Here is a 25,028-nt window from a genome sequence, read left to right on the forward strand (position 1 = left end):
ACAGCCAAGGCTGAGGGATTAGGATCCAGCCTCACGATCCCCCTCCAGGGCCAACCCCTCCCTCACCAGGGCTCATCCCTACAGGAACTTCCCCCCCACCTCTAGGGCTCAGTGGTACAGTCCTTCAAGTGTAAATGCAACAGGCTCTAAAGATAGAGACAGTAAATTCTGGATACTCGCCATACGGCTTTTAAAGATACTCTTGATCCCTGCAGTCACTCCTCCGCGTAAAGGTCAGAGGTCACTGTCATCTGGCAGAACAAGCAGCCCTGGACCTCCAGCGGCTTGCATTCACTGTCAAGTGATCTCCCAGAGTGCTCCTTTCAGGTCCCATTTAAACGCCCCCCCAGGTGTAGTGTCATCGCCGGAGTGGACTGTTTTAATACTGAGGACGACTCCTTTTCTCATGAGGTCACGTCCCTGCACTGGCTGCATGTCAGTGTGTCGCTTCTCTGCAGCTGCTTCTCCATCCCCAAAAAGCACAGAATAAAAAAGGCTGAAGTACAGCTCGTCCCTGGGAGCCAGCGTTGAGGTTTTATTGGCTGTAGATGAGAGACGATATTACATGACATAAAAATCTTTTGAAAAATTGCATTCTGTCAAAATATATAGTTTGTGTTTACACTGTCCTCCTGTAATGTGAAAGGCTCGTTGCATCCAAATGGGTTTGGCTCCCCAAAGCGCCTGTGTGTTGTGGACATGACATGCAATCATGTGCATTTATTCAAATACTGTCAATTTCCTACAGTTTTGTATTTTTATTGGGGTTTTTTGTCTGATAAACATACAAAAGCCCCTCAGATATTCAGTTTACTGTCATGACACAAAGAAAAGCCGGAAAATGTATAGTTAAATATATTATAAAAATAATATATGATGCATTGCACTATATTTCCCGGGTAAGGGTTGTTCTGATGCATAGTTGTCCTAATTCATACTTTTACTTTTGACACTGAAGGCACAGGTAGTTTCTTATTGTTTTGTAATAAGTGAGGTTACTTCAATTTAAAGCGTCAACCTTGAATTTACATAAACTTTAGTCGTATGGGGTGACACACATAAAAGTACTGCAACATTTGTATATTGCAGTACTGCCCCAGCAGTGTAGATGGTACGTCCCGCTATGGGACATCATTATAGAGAGTGGATGTCTTGCATAGAGGCAAAGCCTCTAATCCCAAGGCCAGATAATTCGAGTGCAAAGAGGATTAGCTCCACCCCAGCAGAGCCATTGGCTAAATTTAGCCCCCGTACTCTGGGCCTCCATTTAAACCCCTCCTCCAAGCCGCGCCCTCTACTCCACTCCCCCCACCCGCCCAGACGCCCGCTCCACCAATCCCACGCCGCGGGTCAGAGTGACACCGTTTCTCCATCTGAATGATCCATCACCCAGGCCCCGAATCACGTTTGTCTTCGTGCTAAAGGGGCAAACCCACAACGCGGCGCGACCACACAGTCACCGTGACAGGTGAGAGAGCCACCGGCACGCTAATGCCCCCCGCCCCGCCCCGCCCGCCATGCCTGGTGCCATTCGTCTGCAGAGCTTCGCCCTCTGTGGGACGCGGCGGGATTATGGCGGACGGCGGCCTTTGAGAGGAGGGGCCTCGCCCACACAAGCCCTGCCATGGCGAGCGAGCAGGATTGCAGAGGCGTCTCATGCAAACGTGCTGGAAATGAATTCTGGAGAGTGGTGATGAGGCCTGATCACTGTGTCACTTATGGCTGCTCGAAGTTTAAAACCACTGCTACTTCATTATGTTGCTCAATAGCGCTTCTACACCGCTGCATTTTATTACAGTACAATACAAAGATTTAGTGTCTCTTCTTACACGATCACTGGAACGCAGATGTTGGTTGTTTTCTGTCAGACATCCTGAAGATATTGTTTCAAAGCCCCTCAGGGTTTCTGTGCCACCTACTTATGCTTCAGCTCTGTTTTTAAGTGCCTCGTCCTCAGTGCGTGGGCGCCCAATCAATTTAAGATAACAAGGCAGAGGAGAGACGCAGAAAACAAAACCCTGCTGCTGCAATTACTGCGACAGAGTTTTCCCTCCGCTGACTGGGCCTTAATAGAGATGTTTCAAACATCTCTAAAAGAGCTGCTGGAGGATCGCGGGTCTGGGCCAGTCTTGGGGTGGAGGTGGGCGGGAGGGCAGCGTGGATCCCACTAGGTCGGACACGCCAGGCTTGAATTAAGGCACCTAACCCTATCACACACACACACACACACACACACACACACACACACACACACACACACATGCACAGTTTTTGCGACAGTGACTTTTAGTGTGTGGTGTTTAGACTGCACAACAACACTAAATCCCAGCTGATGGGATCAGTTGGATTTACTGACCAGCAGCCCTCATACACACTGACATCTTGTGGACTAGATGATAAAAGCTTAAATCCTGACCTTCATACATACATTAGCTCCAACTACAGTGTTTTTCTATCACAGTGTGATTCTCATGCTCAGCCAGGTCCGTAATCACAGCGAGCTGCATTTGTTTGTGTGTTACCTGGGACACACACTAGCCCTCGTGAGAAGGTTTGGTTGAAAATAAACAGGCAGTAATTCCAAAGTCTCTCTAATGGGGGTCTTCAGAGTGGGGCTGGGAGATCATTTAAGACGATTAGTTTATTGCTTTCCACTAGAATTGGTTTTCAATTGCAGATAATAGGAAACATTTCATCAACGGGATATGGAACGACCTACGTTAGGAGAGAGGATTTTTGTTTTATTGCCCAGCCCTACCACAGGAAAATGTTAATGTTTAATTCCTAAAATAACTAATTAAATAACAAAATGTGAAAATTTGATAAATCACATTTTGCTTTCAATATTGTTATTTTCAACCCGTAAACTGTCAATCGCTGCAACAAGCGCAAGAAGTTCACGATAACATTTCATGTGTTTAATTAATCATGTTATTTCATCTGAGAACAGAGAGGAATAAACCACATATGGAAGCGGTGGTGAGCACATGGACTATTTGATCCCCTTTTACAGGAGAACACACGGTGGCTGTGAGATGTTGGAAATGACTCGATGGAAGAGATGACAGCAGCATGACGGCTACGCTGTTATCTGTGCAATTACACCGCGCACCATCAGTATCATTCTGAGGTGGCTTTTGATGGTCTGTTCTCACAAGCTGAGCTGCAGAGGAAAATAAAGTGAGGCGCTTCTGGAAAACCACACGTCCAGAGTTGATTTAAATCTGACAGTTAGAGAGGATTCGTGTGAAATGCCCTGAGAATTGTTTCCTCGTCTCGGGTAAGCATGTAGAAAGGCCCGCTAAAACAACGCCGGGTGTCAGTTGAGTGAACTGCGTTGCCATGACAACATGCTGCTTTAACCCAGAGGAAGCTTCTCACACATCTGTTTGGTTTTTGTGCTGTCAGAACTTTTTACACCGTGTCAACTTCGCCAAAATGATGATGATGAGAATCTTTTAAAGCGATACAGTCCGGTTATCTTGTGCTGTTATCTGTTATTTATTTATTTTAGATACAACTCAAACATTTACACCCATACATTTCTCATATAGTCATTTTTATGTGCACAGTGGATCAATGGGCTTAAATAACACCCAACTTTTCAATTTCCCTTTAGCTCAATAGAGAGTTGTTCCATAAAACAAGCTGCTACGGGTAAAATAACACTTCTCTCTCCATCTGAACAGGTATGAGGAAAAGGCAGCTGCAGAAAAGGACCTGTAGACGTTCTGGTTTGCCTTCAAAATAGCCCAAAATGATGATAAGACTAAAGATAATCCATTATTTTCACCGTGTCACGATGGATTGAAAATAAATGGACACCTGCTGCTGTTTGACGATGACTTCCTTCTCGTACAAAGCGAGATTCAACATGCAGTGTTTCTCTGTTTATCGCTTCGGTTCTTCACTCTCAAAGGGAATTCTTTAGAGATCCGATGAACCCACGCGATATGATTAAAAGCGTTTTTGGGATGATTTTACTCAACGAAGGTCAAAAAACAACACAGTGAACTTCTTCTTTAAAGCCAACATGTTTGAGAAGTTGAAATAACATTAGTCACCAGATGCACACTGATTCTGGACACCATTAGTATTATTATTAGCAGTGGTTTAGAAGACTTCTGAACTGACAATCATCGATTATGATGTGAAACCTGTTGCATGCTCGCTGTCTGGATACAAACGTCACAATGCACACAATACGCTGCCAATGCACTTAAGCTTGGGAGTAACAACAAAATCCTCATGGCCTGGAAAGGAAATGTGGCCAGTGCTTCCGAGTGTAAGAAGCGTGAATAGTGCTCTGCAGGCACTTCAGCCAGACGATATGCCTCTCGCTCCTTCCCCCTCCTCCCTTCCTCTGGCAACTAGAGGGGTTTTTGTCTGTCCTTCCAAGTGTTTACTCTGGCCGGGGTATTTCTTCTTTTTCAGCACTATCTCTTTCATCCGAGTCCTCCAACTTACAAAAAACTCCTTTTTACCGGCTCACAAAGGCAGCTATGTACTTCTTTGTGTCACGCTTGTTTTGCCCGTCTCGCTTGTGTTCTGCTTCCACATTCCCCCCACGTCCCTGCGCTCCTCCTCCCGGACCCGCAGTAATGTCTCTAAGTGCAGCTCAGCACGCTGCTGAATGGGGACTCTTTTCAATACCACCTGCCATTTATCTAACCCTCGGCAGCCTCGGCAGGTGGAGGAGAAGGCCCGGAGCTATGAGCTCGGACAGAAGGCCTCGGGCGCCTGAAGCAGCCTACCTGAGGTTGAATTTCACAGGGGGGATGGAAGCTGCGTGCCGTGTTTGATGAGGTGCTTGAAACAGAGAAGGCAGAAAAGTTGAGGTTCACAAAGATATGCAGTTTGTCTGTCTTTGTAGCTCGAGCAGCCACAGCACGGCAATGCAACTTTCAAGCCATCTTATCACTCACCAAAAACTCACCTGGAGTTTGGCTTTAAATATTTGTCCAGGTTTGTGTAAGCAACATATATTAAGAAATATTTTGCATGAATGTGGAAAGAAATCTACTTTTCGTTGTATAAAGGAGAAAAAAGGACATTTATTGCGTGTTCTTTTGTGTATTCTTTCCTGAAAACAACCGCCTTCAACGTCGACTCAGTATAATATCGAAATATGGCAATCATAGCCGTTCGGGAAGTGCAGTCATCAGGACTCCCTCTGCTTCAGGGGCCATTCTGACTTTGCAAACAATGATTTCAGTGTAAACTCACATGGCCAGCTACAAGCTCAGCGTTTTTCATGAAAAACAATACAATATCTGTTCAATTCATGTCAATCAATTGAGATGGCAGTCAGATTTTGTGAGGTTCTATGTGTACAATTATGTGCTGGATCCTGATATAAATATTATTCTAGGTTTGTGAACAATAAGCTCACTTTGTCTAGTGATGAGTTTGAATGCTTAATTTAGCAGGCAGGAAATCTGCTCTGGATGTAAGGAAACCATAAAAGTGCACACAATAGTTTTTCTAAAAAGGCAAACATCCAGAGGAGCGGGCTTCTCTTTACCGCAAACCACATCCCCGGATCGGCACGCCGTGTGTCCTTGTTGTCAGAGATCATTGCAGAAGGCCTTCTGAACCAGCAGAGGGCACTTCTAACCACAAGAGGTCTGCCTCAAAGGTTATGCACTCACCTTGACAGACCCCATGTAAACACCTAATGTTTGCACCGTAAGACATCCAAGTATGTGTGGTTCCCACTTTTGGTTACAGTTTGACCACATTAAAATGAATAAAGGAAGAATGCAAGGCAGTGATCTCTAAGGCATTTGTATGTGATTGTCAGACACAGTATCTCTACTGAATTTGACTTTGCAAGTGATTGCATTTTAATCTTTGTCTTACTGTATCTTTGACAGAATATGATGTAAGGATGTAGTTGCTCTTTCTGAGTAGTACATGGTAGTTACAGTGGTTGAGAAAACAGAGCTGATGGAAACTGTTCTATCACATCATCAAAGTGATCCAAGAGCCGTGTCTTATGATCATTGTTCATTAAAAATACAATCCAAATATATTGGGGATAAACAGTGTAGCCATGGTGCTGTCGTTCTTATTCATTCATCATTAGAAACAGTGGTCTCAGTCAATCCTTCGGTAGCTGATGGCTCGATTATTTTGGGCTTGTAGGCTTCCCTTCAAAATAAAATAAACGACGTTTAGCTAGAGATAGTGGGAGTGCTAGTTCGCTAGCTAGACTACTCTGGACCTGCTTGTGTAATATGTCGTTTTCAGCATACTCCCTCACACACACACACAAAAAGACAAGCAAGCAAACATACTCCAAAACAAACGTTAAGTTCTGGAAAATAAAAAAGTCCACAAGTCAGAGCGAAGAAGGAGAAAACTTTTTTAAAATAATTTATTAAAGCAATGTAAAAGTAAAATCTCTTTTATTGTGAAAAGCCTACGGACGACGCGATAACACAACTTTGCTAGCTTTTCCCTGCCAAGGAGGGTCAACCACGAGACTTATCAAGCACAGTCACGCTAATGACACCACAGTTGTCTGTGCATCTCTTTTTGAATGACTCTCCACCGCTCTGCTTTCCTCGCGACTGGACACGTGACCCTGCAGAATGAGAGCTGAACACGTGCCCCCTGCAGACTGAGAGCAGGGCTCGCGCAGCCCCGCGCGCTGACTCCTCCCACCGAGTTGTCCTGGGAAACACTAACAACTGGAAGAAAGTGCACTCGAGCCTCCCGTTTTGTGGACGAGGACTTACAGTAGACAGTGTTTTTGTCCTTCCGGAGGAGTATTATGCGTCCGAAAGCCGCCGCTTCTCCTCCTCCTTCACGCTGAGCCTCATCTGCTCCAGGTAAGAAGACTCGTTCACCAAGGAGCCCGTCGGTAACTGTTTGACTGACAGGAATGGAGTCGCCCGGTAGCTATCTTTGGCTCAAGTAACGTTATTCAATGGCCGCTGGGCTCTTTGACTTGTTGCTTGGCAGCCACGACATCCTCGTTGAGTGCCCCCCCCCCCGCTCACGGTTGTGTGAACTCGGGAAGACGAGCCCCGGCTGTCCCACAGAAACGCTCCACGACGGGAAGTAAAGCGGCCAAAGAGCGAAGTAGGACATGAAGGAATATTCAAAGTGCTGCAGTTATAACGGAACCCGTGTTACTAGCGTTCAGTTGGACCCCCGTTAGCACCAAAGACGGCACGGCCATTAAGGGGCATTTAAGAAAGCACTTGGCATGATGGAATAAGATATGATAAAACCAGTAGTGTGAATACATTGGAAGCACATTGATATTTCTCTACAGTACACAGTAGGGGAAGTAACCAGTCCGTCTGTGTGTTGGCAAACCGGAAGCGTAACTGTGAGAAATTAGACTCAATCAAGTGATTTGCTTGATTCATTTAAAAATCCACAGCCACGACTCCTGAATGACATGAAAAAACCCTATTATATGATTGGATAAATGATATATGCTGATAAAAACCCAGCTTTAACTGCCCACATTGTAATGATCATATCTGCAATAAACAATTCCACCATCACAATAAAACCATCATAAAGTGTGACACCACAGACTCTCCTCATCTGGGACTATTATACCCATCAAGGAAGTAGTGTCCGAATGCTATTGGGAAGGACTGCACCCACGTAAACGGAAAAAACAAAAAAGTAGCCTACTAATTAATTTACACTCGCTTGACCTCACCCACTTAATGTGCAAACATGGCCGCCCCCTGGTCTGCCATGTTGTAGTGCACACACAGGGTCAAACACATCTTCTACACTTCCTGGATGCACTCGGGCCTTCTGATCCCTCTCGAGCATCTGAATCGTGAAGATAGTCATGGAAAAAAACAGAAGTGCAAGTAGGGAAAACAAGTTCTTGATGTAAACGTCCAAAACAAAGTTCTTCAAAAACAGCTCAGAAATTTAAACGGATGTATCAAGTGATTACTCTCCTTTGCGCTGTCTTAGCAACCAGCAATACTGAACTTGTCTTAAGTTGCCATCAGTTTAGTAGCCTGAGGAGGACTAACAGAACGGAGAGGAGGAGCTGAAAGGATTTCATCTAAAACCGGTTTTATTACTTCACTCAAATGTGTTCTCACTCCCTGCCTGAGAGGATGAATTAGGAACACCGTTCAGAGCTTGTGTTCCACTGGCTGCCACAGTTGGCGTTGATGCATTTCATCTCTCTGTAGTCAGGTGGGCGGGCGAGTCATCCGCCTTTCTTGGGTCTCTCTCCATCTGGAGGCTTTTATTTTGGGGCTGGCCCGCAAATCTGAGTGTATTCCTTTATTTGAAGTTCACCACCGTCGTTCTTTCTCTTCGACTCTAGAAGTTGTGTCCAACTTGCAGCATCCCTTGTGGTACCTTGCTAATTTCTATTTTATTTTTTCCACCTGTTTCAAGGGAATAAGCTGTAGCTTTACAGTAATGTTGGGCATTAGTGCAGTGTCCCACGCGTGGTTCCACTGCCGGGATTCTTTGCTTTTTTGTGCCTTGCTCATTAGCACGTTGTAAAGGGAAGAACGTCCACTTAGTACTTGGATATCATAAACCTTCCGTCTATCACTTTTGACAACGTAGTGACGTACATATGTGTACGCCCATAATCTGGGGTGTTATGGCGTTTACCATTTCCAACGCACAGGTTTCTCAGCTTTTCAGTATAGTTATAAAATGGCAAATATGTTCTGCAAAAGTTCTGTATTCTTTAAAACAATCCAAATAGTGTGAAATGTCTGGAATAACTTAGCCACCGTGTTGTCATGTAGGTAATCAGTGTAGATATAAAACTGTAGTGACAATCCTCGTATCCAAAAGAAAGAATGTCAACTTTTTTTTAGATTTCAACACAATCTTAAAGATTAAAAAGCCTCACGATGTAGCAGCAGCAGACGAGGCTACAGTTCAATGAGCATCAGCAAAAGACGACACAGAGGTTCCACAGAACAGCAACGCAAATGACTGTATCCTCGATCACCGCGAGGCTGTTCCCAGGATTCGGCTCCAGTCAGACACCCGGAGGAGGAGCCTGCCTTCCCATCGAGAGCACCGTAAATTACCAGGAGGATTGTGCCGGCTCCGAGCTGAACCCGGCCAAATTTCTCGTCCTCACAAACCCCCTAATTCAATGATGACGGAGGATGCGCACGGTGTCAGCCTTGTAATTACAGCGTATTTACTACAGCATGAAACCCTTACCGGTACCAGTTGGCGACACGGTATGTGTTTGTGTACGGCTGGGAGGAACACTTCTGAAAAATCCCAGCTGATATCCACAATGAGGCCTTGACTCACTTTGACTTATTTTTTGTTTTGTGACGACCGTGATTGCAGGATTCCTCTCAGCACGCCAATCGGCACTCTCTGTTCCCACAGCAGTCTCCCTCCCTCTTCCTGGGGCTTATTGGTCCCAGGAAGACGCTGCTGTTAATTGTTACTGGAGGCGGCTGGTGGAAAATGTTCTACTTGGGGCCGTCGAATCAATGTCAGAAAACATCCCGAGTTGATTCAATGCCAAATATTTAAGGCATAGAAAAAATAACACAAATTTTACTTTTTATTCCAACATGAAAAGAAGCAGTAAACAACAATTAATTTCATTTTTATTTTGTGTAGCCCCAAACCACAAATTACCAATTTGCCTCAGAGTGCTTTAGAGTCTGTTCACATGCAACATCCTCTGTCCTGAAACCCTCACATTGGCTCACTCCTTAAAAAGGGTTTTTGTTAACCTCACAGACAATTTAGCATAATATATATATATATCTCTATATGTCAGTCGTCTTTACAACTTGCTTGGGACAAAACCAATGTTGCCCCAGGCTGTGTCTATTTAAGGATGCTGATTGGGTTTTTTATTTAATTAGCAATTGGCTAAAGTGCTTGTTAGATCTGCCTTCTCCATTGCCCCTATTTTGTGTAGATATTGTATTTTACAAATATTACTGGGTACAGTCCATATTTCAAAACAAATAATGACATTCATTCTGTGAGACCCACATCTTTCTATGAACAAAAACACATTTTTTATTGACACTAAACCATCCAGGACCCCCCCCCCCTCTCTGTGTGTTCTCCTCGCTCTCATCACACCATTGTTTTGAGTGGGTTCATTGCTGAAGAGATGAGAGAGAACAAGAACACTAACGCGTGGAGCGCACAGGGCGGGGTGGCTGCAGACACCTGACCTGCAGGCTCCGCCTCTCCGCTCTGACATCAACGCTTTGATCAGCCTGCTGCCTGTGTTCGCACAAAGCCATATTTAGCTCAGTGTAATCAGCGCGGCCAGAGCTCGCATGTCCGCTGCTCAGCGATGCCTGCGTAGTGTAAACACACCTGCTCTCCCTGGTGGACTTCAATTGACTTTAATGTGCACCTGAAGGAGTCAGCGCGCATCCATTTCCACCAAGCCGACTCGGGGTAAGGCCTCCGTCAGTGCCCTTTGTGTCACGCTAAAAATATGAATTTAATCAGCTCTGCAGTTTGAGGTCACAGTGGAAATTTAAGCAGGTGTGCATGTAATATCGTAAGTGGTCAACTTATCAAAAGCGTCCGAATGTAGGAAGTAACCAAGTGATTTTTGTTCCCCATGCAGGGCAAAGTTTGACTGTGATTCACCCTCAGGACTTAGAAAGGTCTGAGGTAACGCTAAGTGCTCTTGATAAGGACATGCAGGATTGGGCCTCTGCTTAAGGGAAATTACATGTTTTATTCATGGGCACACATTTCCTCGTAGTTCTGCTACGTGTAAACTCACATCAGGTGCAAATAAGTCCATTCTGACAAAAGATAACCTCAATTCTGTCAATAAATCTTTCTCTGAAGTATTGAGCCTTTTTCCTTAGTTTGCTTCTACACCCTAATTTATTTTCTGGTCACATGGGGCATTCAAAGACTGGTTGTTCACATACAACAGGTTTGACTTCTGCATAGTAAATTAACCTGAATTCAGGAACAGAATTTGGGCTTTTTAAATGTTGTCAAACTGTGTACAAATGTAAAATGACGAGTAAACCAATCTACACTGGTGAAATAAGTGTAGTGCCCCCTTTTTTTAAGATTAAGTTAAGCACATGTCTGTAGTGCCTAAGTTATAATACAGGACCTTTTACTTTTACGTATGTTGATGTCTTTAAACGATAAATGAAAAGTTAGAAGTCCAGAAACCGGGCCTTCTGAAATAGTCTGTTGCGGCGCCAGAGGGGGAAGTGTGCCTCCTCGCGTTCCATCCACTTTCCCAAACCACCGCTTTTAGTTTCACACTCATCATCTCGCTGTTTATGAACAGTTTCTCAAGGAAGAGCGACTCATAAGATCACAAATGTGCCGTCTGTTGGAAAGACCCCGGAAAAGTGGACGCGCGCACGCACACACACACACACACACACACACACACACACACACACACACACACATACATATTTGTGGGCAATTTGGAGTTTGTGATTGACCAAACTTGGAGCTAAGAATCAGATGGAGAAAATAGAACCAACGAAAGACATGACGTCATAAGGCAAAGTGTCGTTCATACTCTAATAGCACGCGTTGGCTGGTTGTTTCATTGAAACTACATATTCACTACTGCTGCAGTGGGGTAAAGTTAATCTGATCAGGCCTGCTGTGAGACTGTAAGGTTTGCATAGATCCGGATTCTCCTCCTAAACCTCTTAGCGCTCACAGGAGACCTACATCTCCTTTCCTTTCTCTTCGTCTTTCCGTGTGTGTTTTCTTTCCCGCCCTGTCTGCTCTTCTTTTCACAGGCAGTTTGTTTTTCCACTCGCCGCGGTTGGAATGAGTAAGCTAAGTAATTTGCCGGTGAAATGTCATATTGATCATTTTGAGAGATTTTTTCTGCTCCTGTAAATGTGTTTAACTCCACAAGGCTCACCCGGCTATTGCCCGTCAGTATTGTGTGAGAAATTGGATTGCCAAGTGCAGCTGAGTTCAAGTAGCAGGAATTGCCCTGTTGATTGGGCAATGTTTTCAACATATTTATCCATCCCTAGGTGTCAGGTCCTGGATTTACCGGTGCAAACATTTCGTCAGAACAGCCTTTAGACCTTCCAATAAACGTTAGCCCGAGCTTGTTCTTTCCAAATAGGTTGTCACTCCTAAAACGTACGTTGCTCTCTTTGACATGAAGATTGATACCTTGCTAGCTTAGCATAAAGACAAGAAGCAGGAAACGGTTAACCTTTCTATCTCATGTTTTAATGTCTTTACAACATGGGAACATTAACTTTGTTTTTTGTAAGGGGGTTAATGTAACAGATTAACGTCCTGGATGCTCTGGTTGCTTGGCAACTGGTCCTGGCCAGGAAGTCCTTTGGCAAATAATCCCCCATGCAACTATAGATGGTTTTTTACTCTTCCAACAATTAACAGAGCTATTGCTAGCTGGCATCATACTTACCATTCAGATGTGACAGAGGTATTAGTCCAACACCTTTTTTTAAAGAAGTCTCCTGAGCTCTTGATTGAAAGGGGCGCGGGGGTGTCAAGCCTTGGAAGGAGCACTGATCAAGGCCGGGCCCTGATTACAGGCCGGCCTCGGTGCGCCTCCCAATAAGATAATGCTATCGGGGCCCACAGGTATTTGGTTTCAGTGGAGAGGGTAATAACTGTCACCAAACACTAAGGAGACCTTTCATCCCCCGTCCTCGGGTTGTTGGCCAGCATTTGTGTGCAGTCCCACGCACAAAGGTAGCTTTTGTGTGCAGGGGGGGTCTCGAATGCCTCATATCTATCGCGGGGACGGTAGCGAGGTTTGATTAAATCAAACAGCCGTGACTATCTAAGCGGCAGTCAACATCGTGCGTCCTGGTGCTCTGCTTGTTGTGGAGGTGAGTGACGTAGGCTGGACTAATTTAGCTGGGCCCCAGAGGAGCAGGGGGCTGATGGTATACTTAAAAAGAGAGAAAAGTACCAAGGGATACGGATGCACTTTGCTCCCTCTCCGATGTTTCGTGCGGTCGGTGTTGCAGTGATCAGCCAACACCTAGTGGTTAACCCGGGGGAGGTTAAACAAACGAGTTAAACATTGAACTCGAGTTTAGAGCCTGCTATTCACCCTCAGCATGACACACTGCTAGTGTTTGGCAAAAATGTAACCAAGAATTTGTCACTTCAGGGGTTTGGTCGCTCAGTGTCTCGTTGCTGTGAGTCAGACGCTGGCTCATGTTTACCATGAGACTTTTATCCTGGTAGAGGGAAAACAAGCCAGTCTTTACCCCAGTACTAGGGGCTCTGTTTGATATCCATCACAAACCCCAGCCCTTCCAGATCGAATACAAAGTGTACTCTATAGAAATGAACACCAGATCAACTGAATGTTGATAGTACGAGAATAAGGGGAAGTTAAGAGGAGTTAACCATGAACTCTCCCCAGGCTTAAATCGGCTTGGAAGCTCACCCCGACCCTCTTCATCTGCCATTTAGCAGAGGCTTTTCTATCCAAAGCTGCTTACTGTACCTCACATTCTGAGCATGCTGGCCAAGTGGCTCCTCGGACCCCTGAACCTGGTTCGGATGGCAGTCAATGATCGGCTAATGAGGGTCCGCTGTCGGTCAGAAAGGGAAAATGAATGATATAGTATCCCTAATCTGTATTGGTATTCTCCAAGTTAATTAATGGCCAATGGGAGGTTTTTGACCCCAAAAGACTGCAGGTTTAGGTGCAGCTCTGATTCAACTGTGTCAAACTGATCAATGTCACCTGTTTATATTACAAGTAGTTGCTCAGGATTGTGAGCTACTAGATTCCACTTCCTGTGCTTTTTTTTTTTTTTTTTTTGTAAAATGTCGAGATTTAAGTTGAGCAGTGTATTTTATAAAATCACTTAATGCGCATGGCTTAATGCCAGTTTTAGAAAAACATGAATATCATTAAGAGGTTTGTCTCTTTCTCTGAATTACTAGCTGGGTTGTTTGAGAATGTCTGTTATTCACACAATGTTAGTTTCAAATGAGTACAATGAGTTGCATTAGTCCTTGATAAGCCACAGGTGTGATAATCATTCCTAAATGACTCAAAGGATAACGCTATGCTGCATGGGGGCATGGGGATGGTGTTGAAAGGGCAGCACCTGAATTATGCATGAAACCACGTGGCTTATGCATCCTGAAGTGTTTGGGTTTTCTAACACTAAGTGGTCTCCTGGCAACAGAGGAACACTGACCTGCTCTTGTTTTACTGGATCATAGAGACTGTCCTTTGGACAGGGGGCTCATAGAGGAGACAAGAAAAAGATTATGTTGATGGCGTCACGGGCCCCGGTCACCTCTGACCTCCCCGCTGTTTACCGTTTGTACCGTCAATGAATGAGCTCGCTGCCATGTTTTAATGGCATCTCTTGTAGATTGTCTTTGATCTGAAGGATTTGGAAAAAGTACAAGAAGATTACATGTCTTTACAGGACAATGACGAAGGGGATTGGGAGCACGTAGTACAACCGGAATGCAGATTTTTTTTTTAAAATTCTAAGCGTGTGTGTGTGTTAAACTTGAAAAATATAAACTCTAATGTAATTCCAATTTTCAAAGCTGAAAATCCCCATCCTGAAGTTTCCCTGGGGAGGTATCGACTTGACATTTTTATTTGAGTAGGTCCCTGTTTGTTTTTGCTTTTGATGCTACACATATTTCCACCAATGGTTTGACATTTTCCCACTGATCCACATTTGGCAATAACACGCAGAAATATACACCAATCTGCCAGCAAAGACAGGAATGAGGATGACTGCAGGGTTAGGAATGCAAACAATGCTCCATCCGAGCTACAACATTTTAATCTACCAGCAATTGGTTTTCAGCCTTCAAGAAACAACATATGGCCGTTGTAGAGTGACACTGAATGTCAACACAACTTTAGTTTGACTTCAACACCGGATGCACCTTCCATCCAGGAAGGGTTCCTTGTCACTGCAGCGCTGACCGTCCGGTCATACACTGCCTTGGTGGTCTGCCCCTTGCATTGTGGTGGGAGTGGTGTGGGGGGGTGATCGTCAGCTGTTGATTGCGGAGAGCGTAGTGCGATTAATGAGTTGTCAAGCTCAAGTCACATGGCTATTACGGGCCCCCGTGGAAGCCATAATGTGGGGCTTTAAAAAAGCCCGACTCGGAGCGTCAGCGCCCCCATCCCGGCCCCGGGGGGGCTTTTCTCTTGATGAATCGGTTCACTCCTGACGCCTGCGCACTTGAAGGCGGATGCCTGTCTCGTGGCCTTCCTTCCGTAAAAGAAGAAAATTCGGTTCCAGCGGCCGTTCCAAGGCAATTTGGTCCATAATGGAGACTGTTACGGAGCTGTGCTGAGAGCGGCCCCCAGTGTTGTAGCTGGAGTTAATGGGTTGTGTAATCTCTATAAGCAGGTGTCGGGTGGCTGTAGGCTGAGCTTAGGGGGATGTCATTTCTCAAGGTTCTTATGTTACCAGTTTTTTTGTGTTTGTGTTCTTTTTGCTGACTTACATGGCCGTCAAGCAGGTTTATGTTTATACTTTTAATTAAACAGATTGCAGATACGAAGGATATATTTTTGGTGCAGATGTTGACCAAATTATTGGCTGAGGATAATCAAAGTTATAGTTTAGTAAAACTAAAAGGATTTTTTCATTTTTAAAAACTGCATTAAGTTCCTCTTTAAGGCCAGGTATTTTCCACACGCAGCATCAAAGCACCTTTTTCCACTACTTGCTTGAAACTCGTGTCCCGTTGAGAAAATACTGCACCTTTTTAATGATCCAAAAACCAGTGACTTTTCTGTGCTTTGTAGGATTTGCTGTCTAAAATGACCTTTAATTTAGAAATCCCCCGGCGTGTCCTTTTGTGAAAGACTGCTGCTGTCAAAGAGAGAGTCTGGATTACACCCACCAAAGTGTACGATGGTGGGGTCAACGACAGAAACCGATTCAATGTGGCCGGGGGAACAAATATCCAACCTGCACTGAGGGATATTTCTGATGTCATCGGTGTATCAAGTGACTCCTCATCCTGTGAAGTCTCTTGTAGTGAGGAACACAAGGGAACTAGAAAATGCACTAGGATGCCAAAAGCTGAAATGAAACTGAAATATCTGAAAATACGGAAATGGGAAACAACCAGATAAAACCCCAAAGCATTAAACTGCACTGCTGAAAACCTGTCTAGTTGAAATGTAGAAGTAACAGAGTTGGAAGCTAAACTTGATAATCTAGGGAAGCTTAATTACAAAGTCAAAGTTAAACGACGGTTAAACATCAGGTGCAGACAATCCATGAGCAAGCTAGCTTTTCAAGGTTTTTAGATATATTAAATACTTAAAGCTAACTATATATCTCAAAAAGAACAGTAGCAGGAAACGTTAAAGTAGTTGTCTTGTTTTCTTTGAAGCTGCAATATAAACGTGATCAAAACGCCCACTGTGAAGAAGTGTCTGAGCTGAACAGGGTCACAGGGGATCAATAGAAGCTATCATCCCTGTCCTCAGCGGTGGGACTTTAGCAGCACACCCACTGACTAGAGAATACGTTCCGCCGGTCAATAAGATGTCACGTAAAATGTCAGACAGGATTCAAAGCACCTTTTTGAGTGAAGACAGAGGAGAAAAAACGGAGCCCTGATAGATCCGAAAATATGCAAATGTAATTGAGCCGGTGAGCCCGATGGGGACCTGATGGTGGAGTCTTATCAGTCAAAGTCATGCATGTGGTGAGTAAGCTAGTCCCTGGCCCATTGCACTTAAGGCAAGAGGATTAGACTCCAGAGTATTATTAGAGCTGATTATCCCCTTACCTGATGCGCCTAATTCCTACCCGAGCCCTTTATTTAGCAGAAAGCAAGAAAAACGGTTTGGATCGGGGGGGAGGTCGCTCTGCGCAGCTCCTCTCTCTGTTTTCTTTTTCTTTTTTCTGCTGAACTCATTAGGTCCTGGCCTTTTGTCAGCCCCCCCCCCCCTCACCCGCGCCGTTCATGTGATTAATGCACTGCCGCTTACCACTGAGGCCGGCAGTGATGACTTGTTTTAGTGCCAGGGAACGGTGGACAAACGCAAATTGTCCCCGACCGGTCCCCCCCCCCCCCCCACCACCTCCCCCACCCTGACCCGTTGATGAATGCGACCAGGCCTCGATTTCTCTTTTAAAAACCGGGGCCTGAACAGAAAGAGGGATTTTTCTGAAGCGTTTTGTTCTCAAGTCAATAGCTGTAATATGGTGCTTGTTTGGGGATGTAATTGCCTTTGACCTTTTACGCCCCAAAAATGGATATCGTGCTCGCTGGTCCTTCTGCAATGATCCTTCTGCAATGATCCCATGTAGAGGAGGCAAAGCGGGGTGAGCGTCATCCTCAAACCTTCTGAAGAACACGCACAAACAGTTGGTCCTTGTTGACGCAGCCTGCCTTTGACTAAACAAGCACAAATGGAGCCTTGGCAGATTTGGTTGGATGATGTGTGTGTGTTTTCTTTCCCACGTGTCATACAGAGTGTGTCCTTATTAGGAACGGGGAGCCCCTGCCCCCCCAAAAAAGAGAGAGAGAGACACTTATCAGCAAGCAACTGAATGTAGCTCCGTGTCTTCTGCTATATGAGCATCTGCTTTATTCAGTTCTGTATCTGTGAACCTCAACACGTCACCTCAGCATTTTGACCTCTAACCTCCTGATGTCTTCTTGTCTTCACAGTGTCCACGGACATGAAACTCAACCCACAGCAAGCTCCACTCTATGTAAGTTTTTCTTTTCATCTATAATGGTATATTTTTCTTGTTGTTTAACATTGTGTAATTCCCTCTTGTATCGACTTTATATTGCCATTCCATCAAAATGTTTGAAGCTTTTATAGGATCACATTTGAAAACATCATGATAGCCTTGTGACCTGTTAGCATTAGCTGTTTATCTTCAGTGCAGTAGATCCCTGTTATTACTAGGTCAGTTCTAACTGCTTTAATGTTTTAATGTTTCACCCCCATGGCTTATTTTGGAAGCATTCACACTTGTCATAGAAGCTATTTTGCGGAGGACCGTAGTTTGTTCGTCCACCCACACAGCTGTTTCTACCTGTAGGCGTGTTCCTCAAGGTTCCTTTGTTGCACCTGTTGGGGCGGTACGCGGCACGCCTTTATCTTCCTTATTAGTGCTTTGTTACGCAGTGTGATGACCTCACCTAATTCCATGAAATTTCACCGCCAGCCTTAGAACAGGTGTAATTATGTGGAATGACAGAAAAGGTCATTGTGTGTGCGTGTGCAGGGTAACGGAGAACACAACGTCCGACTGCACGCATATCAACTGGCTGTTTAATATCTTACTGATTGGCAAACTTTCCTAACAGTTTATTATCCTGTACAGGGTCATGGGTCATTGTCTTTCACACGTTATCAGTTGAACGACATGGGAACCACTCGGTGGACCGTCGAGATTACAAAATAAAACGAGAAAATGTATTGGGAAGTGACAAAAAACTGATTATCCGATTTGGGATAAAACAGCAATGGTAGTGGCCCTCTTAGATTATTACTCTAAAAAAGGTGAGGCCTAGTTTACCCGGACATGTTAAATGCAGAGTGCTTGTGTGTTTAAAAAAACTTTTTGTAGTATCCGGTCATGTGGAGTTTTCTGGGGGCGGTCCCATCAAGCGTGTATCAGTCTTTCCATGTTGTGACCCCTACCTGGATGAAAGCTTGTCTCAGTGGTCTTGTTACTACAGGCGAGGGCTCCTCTCCCCACTAAGTTGTGAATAAAGCTCCAGATGCCTGATTTCCTATTCAGCAGGACAGAATATCCTCCTTTTTTCTTCTTCCAGGAATAAAGCAAGGCCTCGGGCAATTTCTTTTTTCTTTCTTTTTGATGTAATAATGTCCTTAAAAAAATGCAATCAAATTTTCACCTAACCTGATCCAATAATTTAATAAGTTGACCGATATTGTCATGTGCTTCCTCAGGTTCCTCGAGTGTTTGTTAAAGGATGAGGTTAATTGTTATGCTTATGAAAAAGGACATTTAATGGATTTTCAATCCACGTTTTGCAGCAGTGAGTTTGCACAGACTAATGTTTTTAATCACTCCCAGTGACATATCTAAAGACATAGTCATAAAATATCACGTTGTCGGTCATTATTTGGTTTTACATTTTCAATATTGTTGGTGCTAACGTCATTGCATTGGCAGGACATTCTAACAATATAGGGTGCAACAGTCATTATTCTCATTAGGAGTGTTTATTAGTAAGATCAGGTGGGTTGGGGGTCCAATTGATCCACCTGATTAATGGGGAATGGGTTGCGGCTGTGTGAGTTAATGCATCATTAATGAGTGTGAAAATAATAATTTATTACAAACACAGCCGAGAGCCGGACAACAGGAGGCAAAAGTTTACTCCTACAAGTTACCTTCCATGCTTAAATGTCCCTCAGTGTGAAATCTACTACATCGATATACAATAAAAATGACATAGATAAAAAGTTACAGTACCAGTCATGTTTGATATTTCCATGCAGGGCCAGGTCTATCACAGAAAACACACACACATTAACCGCCCAGACAACCGTATCTGTGATTTACAGCCAGACCGCTGGGTGGAACCGGGCGTTCAGTTAGGCCTCATTAGACCTCGGGTCGTCCACACCTGCCGCTGACAGTGAGAAAGCTCCTAAGAGTTAAGTAGTCGCACTGTAATTGTCGCTCTTCAAAAACACCACTCTGCAGCGAGGGAAAACCACGGCCCGGTCCGTACATCTCGATCTTTCTAGTCTCTTGCAACATTACTTTGACCAAACCAATACTTTTAATGATGAGGTGCTGGAAGTGAGGCAGCCGAGGACGACTCGCAGGCAGCATTTCCACAGCGGCTTTTACGAGCAAGTCGGGTCCCTGAACGCAACGCGCCGCAGTGCTGATGTTACCTGTGTCCTCCCTGCTAGCTGTGCCTCGATCATTAAACGCTCTGGAGTTTTTGTTACGTGTGAAATGGACCTGGTATTCGCTGAGATTTCTGTTAATTATCTCTGATAGTCCAGCAGCAGCGACTTCTCCTGGTAAACCGTGCAGAAACGTTGCAGAAAGTTGACTAAAAGCTCCAAAGGTCTACAATGATTAACGCTAAGAGGAAAACCTCAAAGGGACGTCTTCAACATTAAGTGCTGAAGTGGAGAGACACCATGTTGAGTCAGAAAGCTGGCCAGAAGGATAAACATTCATTTGGACGGAATAAAAACGTATTTTTTTTATGAAACCTTAAAATCAGCTTCAGTGAGCACTCAAATTCCAACGCTGCTTTTGACCTGCAGAGCTGATGCCAGTTGCAGGACTCACATGGGCATCTTTGAGAGGCGTTGGCAGGGGGGCTTCGATTAGCAGGTCGATGCCCCAGCAGGTCACTTTAAGTGCTGCTTTCCAGCGGAGAGCACAGTCACACGGCTAAAAGCAGACACTCAAGGATTATTGTTTTTGCATTCTAATGATGTTATTGTGAGACTTATTGGCGGTAGTTTTAATTTTTGCTTGTGTGTCTTGTATGTGAGTGTGTTTTTAGTTTTTTCTGTGTGCAGTTGTGCTTCCTGCAGACTAAGGCAGATGTTTCAAATCTCCGTTCTGACTCTCAGGTTGGTAGATTTAGCACAGGCAGGCCCAGAGTGAAAGGATTGTGTATGAATCACAAAGACTTCACGACTCTGGATGTAAAACATCAGCAGCGGACGGACCAGTTTAGACTGGATGAGTCGCTGTGGCGCCCTCGTAGATGTACTGGCTAACATGCTCAACCACGTGGACTGAAAGAAACGACTGGAACGTGAACATATTTATGAGCATGTGGAGCGCAAAGGTGCAAAATCCCACGAGCTGCTGCTCCTCTCCGTGCGATCCGATAGCAAATGAGATTTTAATGGAGAGCGTCTCATACCTGCCGGCTTCACCGCGCATCTACAACTCAATTTATTTCATGCAGCCCCTACACTGCGCATCCCCACTGAAAGTCCATGTATTTAGTCCCGCTCCCTAAAGGTCCCTGCAGGCTGTTTCTCTTCCTGTGCTACGTGGCTGCACCCCCCCTCTCTTATTGCCCAGCAGCAGCAATGGCTTACCAAACCTAAATTTGCCAATTCCCATCTGCTGGCTACCCCTCCCCTCAGTGGAACTAAGGCCCGAGGCCACCTCTTCATTAGAGAAAGAAGGAGCCCGGTGAAAATAAGAAAACTGCTCTGGTCAAGTGGGATGAACTGTCCCATTGTTCCTCCCTCCCCGCCCCGCCTGCCCTGTCTCCAAGCTGCAGTCCCCCAGTGGAAAGAAAACAGCACCGTTTTGGAACAATATCCCTATTTCTTTGCTGCTTCTTCTCCTCGTAGTCCTCCACGTCCTCCTCCTCCTCAGTCAGTCCTCAGATGACATCGGCCCATAATGATGCAGCCACAACAGGCCAACTGTCTCTGTGGACAAGTGGCCTGTTGTGGCTGTCTCCACTGGTCACATCATATTATCGAGGAGACACAATATATAGTAGACCCAATACAGCTGAGATGAGGTTGTATTTTGGGACTTTTTTTGCAAAACCCCACGCCCTCCATTGTGACTCATTGGACTGATCTCTGGTGGGGACGAGTCCGCCTACGTGGTGCAGCCAGAACAACATGGAGCTCAACGCCCTGAAGACAGTGGAGATGGTCGTGGACTTCAGGAAGAACGCACCTTGTGTGACTCCCCCGTCACCACTGTGGACTCCTTCTGTTTCCTGGGCTCCATCATCACCCAGGACCTCAAATGGGAGCTGAACATCGGCTCCATCAGAAACTCAACCTGCCTCAGACGATGATGACTTCTACACGGCCATCATGGAGTCCATCCTCTGCTCCTCCATCACCGTGTGGTACGCTGCAGCCACAGCCAAGGACAAGGACAGGTTGCAGCGTGTCATCCACTCTGCAGAGAGGGTGATTGGCTGCAATCTGCCGTCTCTCCAGGACTTGTTCGCTTCCAGGACTTTGAAGCAGCCAGAAAGATTGAAGCCGACCCCTCTGACCCTGGACATGAACTGTTTGTGCCCCCTTCCATCCAGCCTCCTCCATCCACATCAACAGTTTCTTCCCTTCGGCAGTCGGGCTCATCAACAGAGCCGGGTCCCCCCCCCCTGACTGACTCTCACTCCCATGTTCATTCACTTTGTCACTTTCACTTGTCACTTTGTTTAGCTGGTGCACTTTATCTTTATTTTTATTTCTATTTTTATCTTATCTCCTCTTACTTACTAACCCATAGCTTTAGCTTTAGCGCACTAACCCATATCGTATATTTTATTATACTTTTATTTTTATCTTATTGCTGCACTATGTTGTTATTATTGTTCTGTCTTCCGTCATGCACCAACCGCCAAGACAATTTCCACATTTACCACTCTTGCTCTTGGTCTTTCATGCGCTATTAATTTTTGTATTTATTATACTGGATGACATGGAAACTGTGGCAGACATTTTTGTGTTATACGTTTTGTTTTAAAAGGGATCCCAAATATACATTTGATGTCTGCAAAGCAGTGAAAAGACACATTTTATTCTCTAGGGCTGACACCCTCTGGTCGATCGCACAACGTCCTCTCATCCTACAAACGGGATCCAACTGAATGCTGGTGTTACTTAAGAAAGACTAAAGGCACTTCTTAATCCAGTGGTTTCAGAGGGGTGTGTGTGTGACACACAAAGCGAGAGAGACACACACACACACACACACACTGCAGCCCTCTGTGTCTTTTGTGTCAACCCTCTTCTTTTGTTTTCATGAGATATCACATGACTAAGGCAGGCTCTAAATCCATTTCTTTTCTGTTTTTATTTTGTGTGTTTTGATAAAACCCCAAACAATCACATCCAATATATATGTGGCTCCTCCCCGAGCCGCATTCAGGTCGCTGGTTTGGGCCTTTTGTGCCACGCTGCAACACACAGCTGTGGAAAGTCAACGTGCAAACGCAATAACAGCTGTTGAGTTGCCAGTGAACACGTCGAAAAGAGTGTTGACCTTGTTTTATGTGCCAAAGGTGCACAAGGGTGAGAGCTGAGCGAGTTGATAAACAGCGCTAATACAGAAGCTGTTAATCATGTGGCCTCCTCCGTTTGTAAAGCGGTCTCATCCTCCTCCTCCTCCTCATCCTCCTCCTGCATAGTCAGAACCTGACGGTGCTCGCTAGGCGAGTCGTTCCAGCCGCCTTCCAGTTTCTTGAATGATGTGAGGAGCACGGCGTTAGATCAATAAGTCATTATCATATTCACTTTTTGAGGCATTTGTGTAGTTGGGTGCTGCTTAGAAAGAGTTTTTACACCACGGCCCTGTTCTGTTTTTGGCATCCACACATGCGCTCTTTACCCGTGTGGCGAAGGATCGGCGTTCTTCTCGCACGCATCACACAGATGTTCAATTCTCAAAAAGTGTCACATAATCTGAAATGAAGTGATGAAAACCTGTGAACTAAAAATGATTTTATAATTCATGCAGATTTTTATTTTTGTCTCTTCCTCTGTGCAGGGGCTGTGTGTGATCACGGTGCAGCTCGCTGATGGAGAGCTGGCTGCAGACGACGAGAGCCTTGACTACTTCCTGCTGTTTTCTGGCAGCACACAGAGGCACCTGACCAGCACCCTGAGGAGCAGTCATGACACCTTGCAGGCGCTGTGTCCCGGTAAGCCCCCCCGCCCCCACATGACATCCTCTAATGGTCCCATGGGGGGAGGCAGCTCCACCTAAAGGATCTTGATACATGTTAAATCTATTTTCTGTGTCAATTGATGACATAGGGCCTTGTCGCAGATATCTTTTAAATGATGTTGCTAAATAACAACAAATTGACCTGTAGCTTATGTGAAAGTCACATCAGGGGTAATCCAGTGTTTTCAGGCCACTAACATACAGTCAAAGCCCTCCAAGAGAATGGAAATATAATCAAATGTATGATCATAACTAAACATAAGATCAACATAAGTAAAACTCTGTCTCCCAAATGGGTCTGTGTGGCCATTATGTGCTGTAGCCAAGGAGAAAATAAAGCGCTGCAAAATCTTTGATAACAAAAAATGATCTTTAAGAAGGGGATGCTACTATTGTTCCCTCACATCACACACAGTAAGGGTTTTATTAGAGCAGTTTAAGATACTCCACGTAATAGAGGATCATTCATCCATGTTGTTTTTAAACTACTGCACTATGTTCGAGGGGGAGAAATCACCTCGTTTGACTTTTTCTAGAGACCGGAGACATTCATCACTGCTCCCAGAGCACATTCCGTTTATTCCCCTTGCAAAATTAAACACATTTAGCAAAACTGAAGTCAGTGAAAACTTCCTGTGAGGCCGGAAGAGCAATGATGAACGTAAATCACGGGTCAAGGTCAAGGGTCACCGTGCACATAAAACGGGTACGTGGGTGGCGACGAAATGTAGGGAAATACATCAAACATAAGCCCAAGGGACAAATAATTATGATATGTTGGAACTTGTTGTTTTCCTCAAGTGTCCGCGCTCCCGACAGGAAAGAACAAGAAGGCGGCACACGTTAAACTGCATTATCTCATTAAGAGCTTCGGAAGAATTGGAGCCGTCCAAGGGGGGGCAGGAGGAGGTGTTGCTCTCTACTAACAGATTAGTGCCGCTCCACTGCTCCGTCCATAAGGAAACACGTCCTGTGACCAAGCAGGAGGTCCTCCAGTGTGCTGAGACTGTGTATGGTCTAAGTTCTCATACTGCACTATGACGGGCTAGGTGGGTCTCAGCCGGTAGATCTAGATGCAGAGAACGGATTGAGGTGATTGGCATTTTGGGAAGGAATGATTTGATGCAGATTATCCATGTGCAGTTTCAATTAGAGGGTGGGATGTTAGCACTGCAGGTAAGGCGTCAATCAGAGCCTTTATTTCCTGTGTGGGCACATTTTCATTTAGCTGATAACATGTCATGTCATCAGTCTGTTGGTAGTTCCAGTTTGATTTGCGACTGCCGAAGGGGAATGAGCGTGATTATTGAAGCACATTGCATTAGGCAAACAATCATATTTCTTGCAGTTAGTTACTGTATGAATGAGGCCAGTGAA

The 25,028-nt window shown here is 45.0% G+C and overlaps 1 protein-coding gene across 4 annotated transcripts in view; it reads left to right on the top strand.

The window, feature by feature from the left end:
• The first annotated feature begins 6,604 nt into the window (after nucleotides 1-6,604).
• The window catches only part of LOC119224583 (A-kinase anchor protein 13), a 72,960-nt gene continuing 54,536 nt past the window's right edge, over nucleotides 6,605-25,028 (top strand). Inside the window, exons 1-3 of one of the 4 annotated variants that reach the window (XM_062562058.1) lie at nucleotides 6,605-6,836; nucleotides 17,644-17,687; nucleotides 23,472-23,625. In XM_062562058.1, coding sequence (XP_062418042.1) covers nucleotides 17,655-17,687; nucleotides 23,472-23,625 — 187 coding nt within the window. In that variant the 5' untranslated portion in view covers nucleotides 6,605-6,836; nucleotides 17,644-17,654. Of the gene's footprint in view, nucleotides 6,837-17,643; nucleotides 17,688-23,471; nucleotides 23,626-25,028 lie in introns of those variants that run through there. The other 3 variants (XM_062562057.1, XM_037481767.2, XM_037481777.2) reach the window with 3 other exon arrangements.

This window comes from Pungitius pungitius, chromosome 4 (genome assembly GCF_949316345.1).
Source record: "Pungitius pungitius chromosome 4, fPunPun2.1, whole genome shotgun sequence".
Taxonomy (NCBI): Eukaryota; Metazoa; Chordata; class Actinopteri; order Perciformes; family Gasterosteidae; genus Pungitius; species Pungitius pungitius.